General features: G+C 36.7%; 1 protein-coding gene across 3 annotated transcripts in view; it reads right to left on the minus strand.

The window, feature by feature from the left end:
* LOC107585853 (semaphorin-6B-like) overlaps positions 1-14,953 on the minus strand; it is a 134,558-nt gene that overhangs the window by 23,372 nt on the left and 96,233 nt on the right. For all 3 annotated transcript variants that reach the window (XM_016273015.1, XM_016273013.1, XM_016273014.1), the window contains 7 exons: positions 13,414-13,504; positions 12,398-12,517; positions 11,438-11,526; positions 9,951-10,168; positions 2,138-2,269; positions 1,880-2,029; positions 1,463-1,642 (listed from right to left, as the gene is read on the minus strand). In XM_016273015.1, the coding sequence (XP_016128501.1) occupies positions 1,463-1,642; positions 1,880-2,029; positions 2,138-2,269; positions 9,951-10,168; positions 11,438-11,526; positions 12,398-12,517; positions 13,414-13,504 (980 nt within the window). The remainder of the gene's footprint in view (positions 1-1,462; positions 1,643-1,879; positions 2,030-2,137; positions 2,270-9,950; positions 10,169-11,437; positions 11,527-12,397; positions 12,518-13,413; positions 13,505-14,953) is intronic.

Here is a 14,953-nt window from a genome sequence, read left to right on the forward strand (position 1 = left end):
GTTCAAAAGAATAGATTACAATTATAGTTTTAGTTTTATAATCTATAATATAGATTATTATAGTTTATTTTATTTTTTGTTAATTCACCTTTTTAATTAATCTCACTAAATAAACATTTAATTAACAGCCCTAGTTGAAAATGTAGTTGTTTTAGAGATGAACAAAATTAATGAATGAATCACTGCAGTCGTACAGCTCCATTTTTAGGCAGCCAAAACAAGTGACGAAAGAGAGAGAGAGAAAAGAGAACAGACAGAGGGCTGTATATATTTAGTTCAAAAGAATAGATTACAATTATAGCTTTAGTTTTATAATCTATAATATAGATTATTATAGTTTATTTTATTTTTTGTTAATTCACTTTTTTAATTAATCTCACTAAATAAACATTTAATTAACAGCCCTAGTTGAAAATGTAGTTGTTTTAGAGATGAACAAAATTAATGAATGAATCACTGCAGTCGTACAGCTCCATTTTTAGGCAGCCAAAACAAGTGACGAAAGAGAGAGAGAGAAAAGAGAACAGACAGAGGGTGAGATAAAGAGGTGCAACTGGCAAGTTTAAACAGATTTAAGAAGAAAAAAGCAGCCTCTCTTGACACATATGAGTAGGAGAGCAAAACAGAAGACGTAAGAGATGAAAATGAACCACTGCTATAGATAGATCACAGAAAACAAGCGAGAAAAAAAAACTATTAGGAACAAAAAAGACACAGATGCTTAAAAAAATGGCAAGATAAAAAGGAAAGAGTGCATAAAAAGAGATTGACATCAATTAACACTCTAGCCTCCATTCTAATTATGTCATTGTTGTCTTCGCTACAGTGTCTTGATCGATATGGATGATGACACAGGCATTTTTGAACCATTTCTGTCGGTCGCGGACTGCCTGACCCTGCGCGTGTCAAACAATTTACCACTTCACCACCACGTGATGAGAGATGGCAGAGGTTATGCAAGGCCAGCATGATCGGAGCCTGATCTGATTACTCCATCTACACTCCCCTGATTAGCTGGCTTCCTGCTGCGCTAGACACAGCTAGCACTGTCAAAGCCGTCACGCTCTCACATACACACTCCTGTTCTGATAAATTACACGCAAATTCATGATTTATGTTGATTCATGTTTTATCAAGGGTGTTTGTTTTGTTTAGCTAATTTGGTGTTTGGAAATTAACCTGATTTACCATGTTTTTGGTTTAGTGTGTAAAACGTTTCATAATTTTTTGAGATAGAGAGTGTGTACAGTATGCAAGGAGAAACAGACTAAACAGCATTTAGTCTGTCTGGATGAAGACGCAATTAACACTTTATCCATGGAAAATGAGTGTTGCTTGCAAACTCCTGCCGCTTTCCACAAGAGATAATGACCAGCTAATGCTCCATCTGTTTACATGCCATGACTTGTGATTCTCTGCATAAAACAATCACCAAAGCGCGTGTTTCAGCATTAACCTCTACCTGTCTGGGTTGTAGCCTTCCAGTTCCTCGAGGAACACGTTGTTGCTGGTCACTGTGTTATCCCTGTTGGGGGTGACGAGGAATTTAAGGATGGTCCCTCGGCTGGAACCCAGAAAGAGGACTGTCTGGTTGCCATAAGGACCGGCATTTGTGTCTACCACCATTTTGTTGAGCTGGTATCTGAAAGCTTGGTCCTTTGTTCACTTCATTTTACTGCGCATTCATTTACAAACAAAGCACAATTTGATGCTGAATTTTCTGAAAGATTGAAACTAAAAGATGTTTGATAAAAAAAAATCTTGATAACATTATAAGGGGACCGCAGAGAATAGTACAAAATAATAAGAAAATGCAGTTCATGACCCCTGTAACAGTAGAGAATCTGGTCTAAGACATCTGAGAGAAAGTTGTCCTCACCTGACCATGGTTCTAACAATCCATGGTCTCTGACCAAGTGATGGGACGGCTTCATCCATCAGCGGATGGGTCTTGACAAAAGTTAACATGTCATCAGGGAAAGAATTGGAGGAATTGAACTTGGAGCCTCGTACGGCACAACCACCCGGCCTGAGAAATTCACAAACAAAGCACATTATTATAAACTTTTTCACTGAAGGTTGGCATTTGAGGACATAAAACACTCTCTACAGTTGTAAATGTCATTTAATTCAGTACCTCGGTTTGGGCACAACCTCATCTGGAACAGGTGTCCATATCGACTCGGGCGATTTCTGCTCTTTAAATCTTCCATCAAACACTCCGGCCAGCTGCTCCATGTCGAAAGCACACACTGCAGAGCCAGGAATACTGCAAAAAAAAACAGCACAAATGTGCTTATTACGTGATATCCTCAGACCTGTTCTTTTTCCATGATACTGCTTTGAGCTGGAGGAGGCTTGCAACACAAAAAGGATTTCATTTATCACAAACATGTCGAAGAGACATCAGTTGACAGCCTTGAATAGATCTGTACAGTGGGTAGTTGGACAGACGTTTCAAGGCAAACAGAGCAGAGAATATTGTCCAGAGCTGTCACCGGAAACCTTGGGTGACTGCAAGCTCTTTCACTCACTGACCTTTTCCTCCCACAGAGGATCTATTCAAGAATGCAGCGGTACACAAATGCAACTGTGAGAAACATACTTGGGTTTCTCCAATAATAATACAAGTGGCACAATAGAAAGCCACATGATGAGTCAGAATTCTTCATAAGGTGCCTGTCCATAAACCATGTCCAAGACTCATTTATAGATGGTGTGCAAGGTCACACACACAAACACCATCAGGGTAACACACATGACACTAAAATGGCACAATAACCGTTAACTAAATTAAATAAAATTGTCTATATAAAATAGAGTTGTATGTGATGTGTCACGCAGGGAATTAAAAAAATTCACTGATGCTCAAGAAGGCAACATGATGCATTAAGAGCCTGGGGGTGTAAAGTTTATCCATTGGATTAACAGTGTAAATTGCACTTGTTTGGTTTTCTGGGAAACCTAAATATCTTATGTGGTTTCTGAAGGCCAGTACTAAATGAAAAAATATGATCTTTAATCAAAATCCTGTTCAAAAGGTTTCCCTTCTTGAGCATCAGTAATTTTTTCACCTTTTGTAACAATTGTCCTCATTGTGAAAGATCGATGTCACAATCATACAGTCACTGTTGGAAAGGGTTCAAATATGCAGAAAATGAATGTTTCCATGGATGTTTAAGGTTCTTCATTGCACCACTTATGCCAACAAAGAACCTTTTGTTTTAAAAGTGTGGATTATATGTAAACATCTGTTATGTGACACAGCTAATTCAGGCCAGCACTAAAAAAATAGCATACAATCTCTTATTTTGTTAAAATTATTAACATTTTGAATAATCTGCAAGAGGTATGTAAATGTATGAGCAGAACTATTTGTTTTTTATGCATATTTTGTGAATCTCAGACATCTCTCGGTTTCTCCACACAGCATTTTTTGATGCAATATCTCAAAATTTGCATAAAAATATGTGGATGGAAACCTGGTTAGTGAGAGCACCTCTCTTTCCTCCTACTGCGAAACAGAGCTTCAATCTCTGAACTGTCCTGAAGTGATTTGTCTCCAGAGAAGCGACAGCTTTCAGCACTTAAAGACTTTCTTAAGAGAGAACAGAGAGTCATGCAGAGTGAGTCAGTTCAGTTCTCGTTTACGCCCACTCTCTCTCTCTCTATTTCCTCCTCAGATTTCCTGGCACTGACATACTTTGTAAGTACAAGCCACAGCTGTATTCTGTTGAATCCTTGACACAGGTGAGTCGTTCACTCCCTCTGCATCACTCTCTTGAGCTCTATATCTCTCACAATCTTCTCAGTGCTGAAACTCAGATGCAGACTGCACACAGTATCTTTATGTTCCAGGATTCTATAGGATCCAATAAATGACTCCGAGAGACTGGATGGCAGGTTAAGGTCCGGAAAGAGTGACAGCCACACAAAGTCACATATAGTGATCTGGGCTTTGTGGACTATGTAGGCGTGCTTGAGTGTGGCTTGCTGGGTTTGGGAGGGAATTAATGTGAGAGTCTGTAAAGCTCAGGGGCAGAAGCAAGGATAAACAGCTGTCTCCAATAGTATTGTGGGACACATCTGTCACATGTCTACCGGTTTTACCCTGTAGTGGGTTTGTATGTGCAGCCGTAGGCCAGATAGCAGCTGAGAATGACCTTCTGATTGACAGTGCTGAAACTGTTCAGATTCAGCAGACACCGTGACAGGACTTAAACATAAGTCAGGCATTTTTCTGACAAGACCTCATTAGGCTCATATCAGCCTGATCATCAATGTCATCAGTCTGACACACTGCAGACCCTACAAAAGGCCTGACAGGTGAACAACTTGCAGCAGTGGCAGAACACGAACCCTTTTCAAAACAGAATTTCGTAACTTATACATCTTATGTATGTTTCTTATAACATTTCTTTCATAGGCCAATTTAGGTAACACTTTACATTAGGGAACACATTCACAGCTTTCCCTAAACAGACTGCTAATTAGTGGCTTATTGATAGTAAGGAAGGTAGTGGTTGTAGTAGTTATTATGTTTAGGTATTAGCTAGGATTAAAGGATGTAAAAAGCAGAATTAATTATTAATATTAACTTTATAAGTACTAATAAACAGCCTATATATGCTAATAAGCGACTAGTTTATTCTCAATAGTTCTAAAGTGTTACCCAAAATTATTTCATACACAAACAAAAATGATTTTCTAAAACAAAGTTTCTGCTAAACTACTATCGTGTCTTACTTAATCTGTTAAATGTGCTATATTGTATTTGTTTTTGTTGCATTTTATTATTAGTCCACTTACAGTGATGGTCAACTATCTTACAGTTGTAATTCAGCTTTACATGACAATTTTCTACTCCCAAACATTAATGTAAATAATTAAATAAAATAACTGTTATAACTGGTTTACCAGAATACTGACTAGCTCCTGATTGTGACCTCAATATCATGAAGATTTCTAAATGACACATTTCAGAAGAATGTGTCATTCAGAGAATTTTCATTTTCCAAAAATTACTAAATTTACTTGAGAAGCAACATTTCATAAAATATTAAGACTGACTGTATCTTGAATTTAGTTTTATTTAGTCTTACTGCATCAGCAGAATTGTAACTCATTTTTTACTTGTTTTAGGCAAGTGAAAAAATCTGCCAGTGCAGTAAGAACATATACTCATAATAAAGATAAATTCTCTGAAAACAAGTCTTCACATTTTATATGTTGCTTCTCAAGTAAATGTATCTTTATCTTGATCTTTAGATATTGGAACTGGAAGTCCAAATCATGAAGATTTCTAAATGACACATTTCAGAAGAATGTGTCATTCAGAGAATTTTCATTTTCCAAAAATTACTAAATTTACTTGAGAAGCAACATTTCATAAAATATTAAGACTGACTGTATCTTGAATTTAGTTTTATTTAGTCTTACTGCATCAGCAGAATTGTAACTCATTTTTTACTTGTTTTAGGCAAGTGAAAAAATCTGCCAGTGCAGTAAGAACATATACTCATAATAAAGATAAATTCTCTGAAAACAAGTCTTCACATTTTATATGTTGCTTCTCAAGTAAATGTATCTTTATCTTGATCTTTAGATATTGGAACTGGAAAATATAACAAAAATACTCACTAAGAAGAAGATTTTTTAGCAGCGTTGGCTGGGGAAGGAGGAGGGAAAATCCTGTTTTACATAATATGAAACATTTGGAATGACATGAGGTTGAGCAAATGATGACAGAATTATTATTTTTGAGTGAACCATCACTTGAAACAAATCTGTACTATATATATGTCAAATTCAAAGATCAGTGAAGACAATCTGATTGAATTACTGTGTGGTCTGCTACAGCTAAACAAAAAAGTTCCTCTGTGTCTCTTTCTGTGCATCTCATCTTGAAGCTCTGTCAAAACACTTCTTTGCTGCTCATTCCTGTACTTGCTCTCCACCTTTATGAGCCTTTGCTGTCTCCACTCTCTCTTTACACGTCCCTCAGCTGCTTCAAACCTGAGCGTGTGCCTCTCCAGCAGATTCAGGCCATCTTTTATTTTCCCTTCAATCTAAACTCTGCATCCTCCTCCTGCATCCACCATGATCCACTGAGAGGTTGAGCTCACCTGCAGCCTCTCATTTACAACATTCTCACCCTATCTCTTCTGCCCTGCTTGGAGCCTCGGCCCCAAACCTCGAAGCATCAGGAGCTCAAATGAGAAGCAAACACCTCTCTCCTGCTTGCTCTGTCTTTGTCAGAGTGAAAACTGTCTTTTGAAGAGAGAACTATTTTTCACTGTATATGTTTCTTGAGTTGAGATATGTAGTTCTTAAGCGATTCAAATGTTCTTGACCAATACTGATCTGAAGAACCTATTTTATATATGTGTGTGTGTGTGTGTACGTGTATGTGTGTGTGTGTGTATATATACAGTATATATATCAGTTTATTGGTTTCTGGGTTCAAGCTTGATACCTCAAATTTTGCAGCAATCTGACTTCTTTTTGCTCGGCAGATGATTAAAAATGAAAAATGCATATGCCCTAATGTTCTAAAGTTTCGGGTAAGAAAGACACAATTGCAGCAACAACAATACAGTATATATATCAGTTTATTGGTTTCTGGGTTCAAGCTTGATACCTCAAATTTTGCAGCAATCTGACTTCTTTTTGCTCGGCAGATGATTAAAAATGAAAAATGCATATGCCCTAGTGTTCTAAAGTTTCGGGTAAGAAAGACACAATTGCAGCAACAACACCTAGAAAAGCAAGCCCTGGAAATCATCCTCAACACCCTAGCACATGCTTTGACTCAATGAGCTGTGGGGCTCATCTGGGCAATGCAAGTTCCTCCCTTTTCTTCCCAGTGATTTCCTTTCATCTACTACAGTCTACGTGCCCCCCCCCCCCAAAAAAAAGAAAGAAAAAAAACTACAGCAGAGTACAATGGAGTGCAATAATGACTCATTTTTCCATTCTTGGTTTCTGGAAGTATTGCTCCCATTCATTTTCTCCAAATGGATGTAAAAACATTCCTCAAACAGTTTCAAGTCATGAACTAAACCAACTACCTTTGAAATGAATCACAGCATTACAAACTTTGATTTGAAGCAAAAAAAGGACACCACCCTTCAAAAGTTTGGTGTCAGTTATTTTTTTCAAGAAATTAATCCTTTTATTCAGCAAGGATGTATTAAATTGATCAAAACTGACAGTAAATACACTTTAGAATTGAAAAAAGACATTTTAAACAAATTTTGAACCCAAATCCTAAAAAAAAGTATCAGTTCCACAGGAATATTAAGCATCACAACTGTTTTCAGTATGTCAGAATGATTTCTGAAGGATCATGTGACACTAAAGACTGGAATAACATCTTTGCCGTCGCAGAAATAAATTACATTTTAAAATATATTAAAATAGAAAACGGTTATTTGAAATTGTAGTAATATTTCACAATATGACTGTTTTTACTGTAGTTTTGAACAATTAAATGCAGCCTTGGTGAACATAAGCAACTTCTTTCATCAAAACATTAAAAAATCTTACAGACTCCAGACTTTTAAATGGTAGAACATATGAAAATCAGAACAGAAAGAAAAGTATAAGACTACACTACATATAATGTCTTCTATAAAGGAACAACTACACATCCTATAAAGCATTACAAAAAATGCCTAACCCCAAGTATAAGCAATAATAACCATGACACCTAGCTTACCTTCTGAAAAACTGAGCATGAATATTTAAAATAAGATTTAGAATTTAAATCTGCTCATGTATAAATAATCAGAATTTATGAGAAACTGGCCAAATTTTCAAAATCCACAGAATAGTCCTGTTAACCACTTTCTATTCCGCATGAGTCACTGCTTTTTAAGACAGTCTGCACTTTATTACTCTCCTTCCCATAATACTTAGACCCATCTCAACCACATCCCAACATGCCCTCCTCTCATTCCCATAGTCCTCCCCTGCTGCTGCATCTGCCACGCACTAACCAATCCCGGCAATTTGTCTGAGAGCTCTTTAACAGACCATACATCCTCCCGGCAGGCTGGCGAAGCCCCCTGTGCTGTTTATAGAGAACTGCAGCTGCAGATGGGAATGCTTGTACAGCTGGATGCTCCCTGCCACTGCACCTCGGTGCTCCATCTCTAACTGAGTCCGCCGTGGATCCGTGCCCTCAGGATAAGAGTGAAGGAGACGAACCCTAACAGATAAGATTCAGTTTTTTTTTAAACTCTTGTGAAGGAGAGGTGGGGGAAGATGTCGGCTATTATTGACCACCTCATTCATTCGTCCTTGAGCGAATATCTCCCCCCTCCACATTCATATACTCATCCCCCCCACCCCCCAGAGCGGCCATTTGCAGACTGAGATGTTATTAGAGTTGGCATTTGGTGAGGTTTGGCCCCTGCTCTGACACAAATACACATTTGCATACTGGGAGTCCTGCCCTTCCTCCATCATTCAGAGGGTGCTCTATTGCACTCAATTTGTCACACACACACACACACACACACACACACACATCTCATAAAAATATTACCCATCATGCACGCTCTTGCACACACTGTAGACATAGCTCACCCAGATATTAAATGAATTTTCAGGAAGAATCTGAAATTTCATTATTCACTCCAAAAAAGAATTGTTGTAATCACTTTACATTTAGATTACCTTTGCAGTCATTTAATATTAGTAAATGTTAATATTTAACAACACTAATGGATATAATAAAAATTTAAATGATGAAGGCGGCATTTATATAATAAAAATACAGTAAAACTGTACTGTGAAATATTACAATTTACTTTTTTTATAATATATACAATTTACTTGTTAATTAGTTCCTTTGCTTTGAATTCTGAATTTTCAGCAGCCATTTTCCAGTCTTCAGTGTCACATGATCCTTCAAAAATTACTAAAATACACTGATTTTAAACATAATAATATGCATTATATGTAATAATGTCATATTATTATCAATGGTAAATAGAGTTGTGCTACTTAATATTTTTGTGGAACCCAAGATACATTTTTTTAGGATTCTTTAATTAATAGAAAGTTAAAATAAACAACATTTACTAGAAATAGAAATCTTTTGTAACATTATAAATATCTTTGCTATCAATTTTATCACTTTAATGCATTCTTGCTGAATGAAAGTCTTAATTATTAAGTATTAATTAATTTTTTTTTAAAGAAATTAATATTTTTTGAATGGTATTGTACACATCCACACACAACCTTTATTAGAACATTTACCAGTTATTGGCTATAATTTAAAGAAATTCAGAATTTTAATTCTGATCAGGTCAGAATTTTAATATCAGCATGAGTGTGTGTAAATGACAGAATATTAATTTTTGGGTGAACTGTCCCTTTAAGTATTCACTCTCAGACCTCAATCACACACACGGTTAGGAACGTGCATACAGGAACCATTTTCTCTCAATTTTCTCTTCTCTGTATTTCCTCTCATAGCTTTTGTAGCAATGCAAATGTTACTTTTGATCAATTTAATGCATCCGTGATGAATAAAAGTATTTATTTCTTTAAAAAAAAAAATCCAAACTTCTGAACCATAGTGTAGGTATCTTGAAGTATATCTTGTTTTGTTTTATTAAATGTTTCCAACAAAATCTTTCAAAGATTGATTCCTCGCAAACCTTGGCAAATCCTGTGGCTAGTTCTTCTACAGAAGAGCTCATTGTAGAAGCCCGGAAGCTTGCAAACACAACTTTTTCTCAGTAGAAGAGTGATAAAAACCAGTGCACCCTGACTCCTGGTAACTGGACACCAGCTAATCAGAGAGAAGCTAGTGCTTTCAGCCAGTGCCTGCCATTTTTGTGTGCAACATGCATCGTGGGTGGTTCTTTACTCATTTCTCGACTGCTGCCGAGAACTGGATACGTCAGCGCTTGCTTCAGAAGACTGTGACTCACCTGTTGGAGGGTGTGGAGAAGACGGTGAGGATGATATCCCTGCCGTGCATGCGGATGATGGGACTGGTGGAATGCAGGAGGTTGAAGTAAAAGTGCGAGTCTCCTGGGATTGAGCAGTTCAGCCGAGCTTTCAGGAAGGACGTCCACTGCTTTTCCAGCACACGCTGTGAACCGCCTTGATCGGCTTTGCACACGCGTGCCACACGAGAGACAACCACCTAAGGTTAGAGAAAATGAATTTAACAGATATTAATTATGAATTTTAAGCATTTCGATAATACACACATCAAACAGTACTGAATCCTTTCCAAAAAGCCCTAAACCTTTTAATCCTTGTGGATTTTATGCAGATTTTAGAGAGTAGCTAGTCTGTGTAAAATGGGTAAGATAATATAAATTCATTCATGAAAATGTCAGCATTCCCTAAAACGGGTTCGCCTAGCGATTTCAGAGGAGCTGATTCCAAAGCATAGTGGGTTTTTTGTTCTCCTCGAGGTCCGGCGGTATAAAATGCTTGCGCAAGCACAAATCTGTTCTTGCAGAAGTCTTGCATTGCTAATTCTCACATAAAAGGAACCCTTGTTATTCTGTCGATGTGTTTTTCTCAGTTTTCAGTAAATGATATGACGGATGGTATTTCAGTTACCCTGAAAAACAACAACAGAAAAAAAACTTGTATGTGTGCCTAAATTACACTCAAAACAGCTTTATAGGGCAGGATTATTGAATAAAGCATTCAACGCAAAAACAGGGAAAAGGTCATAATGCTGTCTGACTGGAAATACAGTAGTTAGTATTGACATTTGAATAATATTGCCAGACTGGACATACGGTAACACAATTTCAGATTACTCCCACCACTTTTTCCTGATCTATCCACCGCTGATCTCCCACAGGAAGATTTTACTCCTATTGTCTTGTTTGTAGCTCAGGAATTCTATATTTATATTCATCCATTTGGCAGATGTTTTCATTCAAAGTAACTTACGTACCAAAGTATACATTTTATAATTTCCCAGGAAATCAAACCTAGGATCTTGATGTTATTAGCATCATGCTACTGTTTAAAGCAAGAGGAACTAAACTAAAATTCCTCATGAGACATCAAAATAGACAGAAATTACAATATTTAACATACCGTAAGAGTATGGAGCTACGAAATTCAAAATTTTGAGTTCATACACTCTTAAAAATAAAGGTTCCAGAAGGGGGTTTCAATGCCATAGAACCACCATTTTGGGTTCCCCAGAGAATCTTTCATTTTTTTCTTAGAATCTTTTGTGCAGTAAAAAAGTTCCATGGATGTAAGAGTTTCTTCATAGAGCCATATATGCCTATAAACAATCCCTGTTCCCATAATAGGAATAAAGCTGCCTTCTGAATGCTTTGAATGCTCTTCTGAAACTCCAAAGGGGAGACATGTGAAAATATTGGGGTCTTTTCCTCATGATGAAAATCTGAGAATCAAGAGACTACCATTATCTCACCTTCTCCAGGTAGTTGAACTCCATGGCCATCTCTCTGAAAAAGAAGTAGACATGCGGCCCCCATTCCACAGCACTCACAAAGTACGGCTCTGAAACAGACAGAGCAGGACCATTAGTACTTCCTGTTTAGGACACATTACTACTTCCTCAAATCACACGATTTTCAGAAAGGCCAATCTGACTGAAATACAGAGTTGAACTACAGGCTGCTTTCCAATAAGGCCATTATCTAGTCAATGGACATTCAAACCAAAAGAAAGAAAAAGTGAGGGCGTTTGGGGACAGGAAGTGACCCAGGACAGCAGGAGGGAGAAAGCACAAAAGTTTGAGTCAGGACACAGATGTGCTTTCTGCTGCATCAGTGAGAGATCACATCAAAGCACAGACCACAGGAGCAAAGGAAGATGGGAAGGGAGGTGCAGTTTTACATCAGGTTGGCTGCTGACTCAGATGTGAATCCTCAGAAAGCCTTGTCGACCCTGACACTAATGCTCTATTCCAAAACCTACCCCAGAATGCATCGTGACAACTTTGGTGGAAAAAAATCCAAGATGGAGGATGAGGCGAGAAAAATGTGTATTTATTTTGTTTATAATAACCATTTAAAATGTCACTGTTTTCATCAATAATTTACAATCTATTTGTATTGGTATTAATTATATAAATATATACATACATAATTAATACACATTCCACATTGGTTAAGATGCTGTCTTAGTAGGTAGTTGCCTATTTAGACAGTATATCTAATACTAATACAAGGCAGCTCACTAGGTTTTGGAACACTAAAGTCATATGAGTGCAAACAAATGCTTTTTAACAATGGACATGACACACATTAATACACTTAACTCTCTCTCACATGCATTTTACATACACAAACAGAATTAATATTGCATCCACGTGCTGACTCTGCACAGCTTCCCCTTCCTGTCAACTAACGTTTGACGTCTTTGTTACCTCGAAACCATTTGGAGTCGTGTTTCACCGTTCGCAGAGCAGGATTGTCCCCCAGACTCCTGTAGATCACAGCATCAATGGCCAGAAAATCAGTCACTGTGGCAGTGTAAAGATTCCCCTCTGAAAAAACAGCACACAAACAAACTCTATATATAAAATCTTTCTCCATAATACTGTGTAGAGATAATATATGATATATAACTGAACTATATATATATATATACAGTGGGGCAAAAAAGTATTTAGTCAGCCACCAATTGTGCAAGTTCTCCCACTTAAAAAGATGAGAGGCCTGTAATTTTCATCATAGGCATACCTCAACTACGAGAGACAAAATTAGAAAAAAAAAATCCAGAAAATCACATTGTAGGATTTTTAAAGAATTAATTGGTAAATTCCTCGGTAAAATAAGTATTTGGTCACCTACAAACAAGCAAGATTTCTGGCTCTCACAGGCCTGTAACAACTTCTTTAAGAGGCTCCTATTATTCATATTATTATTATTATCAGAATGAAGACCCATTTTCCATCTAACATCTACACCCCTGTGTGTAGAGGAGTATATGTTTTTACTTTAATACATCTGAGTTATGCACATTAGTTGGTAAATTGGTTAAAACAATAGTTATTTTTAGCTGTTTAGCTTCTTTGCCCCCTCTGATGGATCGGCACTGCCTTACGAACTAAAAATATGATCTCAATATACTTTTGTCAGTGTAATGTATCTTCATATATTAAAAAATATATTTAATTTCCATTAGGTTCGTCCAGGCAGGAAGCAGTAAAGCCGTAATGCTGTGCAGGGAACATGCTGAACAGCATATGTGCATGATTAGAGTGAGAGATAAACATAAATATTGTTCACAGACTGGCATGTAATTAAGTTAAAGAATAACAACAGGGACATCAGCTTTTCCGCGCTGCTGTGTATCTATATTTAGTCCTGTAATATGCAGGGACAGTTTGCAGTAATGTTCAATGGAAAAGAAAAACAAAAGGCGATGGTGGAGTCTCACCAGCAAACAGGGCCACGTTGGCATGTTTCGGGTCATATGGGCATCTAGCCATCCCACTGACAGTTTCCCCCACCATCTCAAGAGTGTCGCCCTGCACACACACACACACACACACACAAAGAGAAAACACATTCAATAACAGGAGAAAAATGCAATTAGCAAAAATACAGAAATAGATGAAGAATTGACTAGCAAAATAAATGTGTTTCTCTCAAATGTACAGTTTGCTAATACAAAAGCAGAAAGAGAAAAATACAAGCAGCGTAGGAATAACAGAAGGGGAGCTAAAACATATACACAAATCAAAGAGAAAACACATTCAATAACTGGAGAAAAATGCAATTAGCAAAAATACAGAAATAGATGAAGAATTGACTAGCAAAATAAATGTGTTTCTCTCAAATGTACAGTTTGCTAATACAAAAGCAGAAAGAGAAAAATACAAGCAGCGTAGGAATAACAGAAGGGGAGCTAAAACATATACACAAATGTTAATTTCAAAAACATCCACAGGCGATTTATAGCACAATTACAGTTCAAGCTTAAAATTATTCTCAGGCCATTAAAACTAACTATAAATAGTTTCTGTCTCTACCAAACTATTCTGTCTCTAGAGAGCCTCTTAAACTCTTGACAGGTGTAATGTTGCATTACAGGTGTGTGATAATTCTTTTCATTTGCTCAAATCTGTAATAATGTTTCAGAGCTGACAGGTTGAGTTTGTTCGTGTCCTCAAGACTTTTTCATACACAAACTTTTATCTTTCTAATTCCCTTGATGCAAATAGCGGCAGGTGCTTGACAAGAGTGGGGAAGCACAGATGTCACTTATGGACATTTTTATTCTACTGCTTTATTTTAATGTCTGTAATTTTGCTCGTATAAGCCGTTTGGGGAACAATGAAATTACTCGGTAAACTAATTTCTTACGAAAACCTTCAAGGAGGTTGCATTTATCTTATTAAAAATAAAGTAAAAACAGTAACATTGTGAAATATTATTACAATTTAAAATAGCTGTTTTCTATTTGAATATATTTGAATTGTCAGCTGAAATTACTCTAGTCTTCAGTGACACATGAAACTTCAAATTTCTTATTATTATCAATGTTAAAAATTGTTCTTATTATTATCAATGTTCTTCTAATTAATATTTTTATGGAAACTGTGATATCAAAAAAAATACTTTTTTCAGGATTGTTTAATTTTTTTATACAAAGCATTTATTTGAAATAGAAATCTTTTGTAACATTTTAAAATGAATTTACGGTCACTTTTGATCGATTTTTATATTATATTATATTATATTATATTTGTGTGTTTCTTCATATGTGCATTTCTCAACCTGAAGAGTGGATCCTCACTCACACTTTCACACTTCTCAATCCTGCAGAGCGGATGATTAGTAATTATGTGTTTTTCTTCTTTATTCAGCAGGCATATCATTAACGTGATTGGTTCAGAAGGAGCGGATCTGATATGCGAGGCAGGCGCGGCAGAGCTCAGGTGCAGCATTTGTGGATGTGGTATTCAAGTTGATGC

This window comes from Sinocyclocheilus grahami, unplaced genomic scaffold (assembly GCF_001515645.1).
Source record: "Sinocyclocheilus grahami isolate Dianchi unplaced genomic scaffold, SAMN03320097.WGS_v1.1 scaffold75.1, whole genome shotgun sequence".
Lineage (NCBI taxonomy): Eukaryota > Metazoa > Chordata > Actinopteri > Cypriniformes > Cyprinidae > Sinocyclocheilus > Sinocyclocheilus grahami.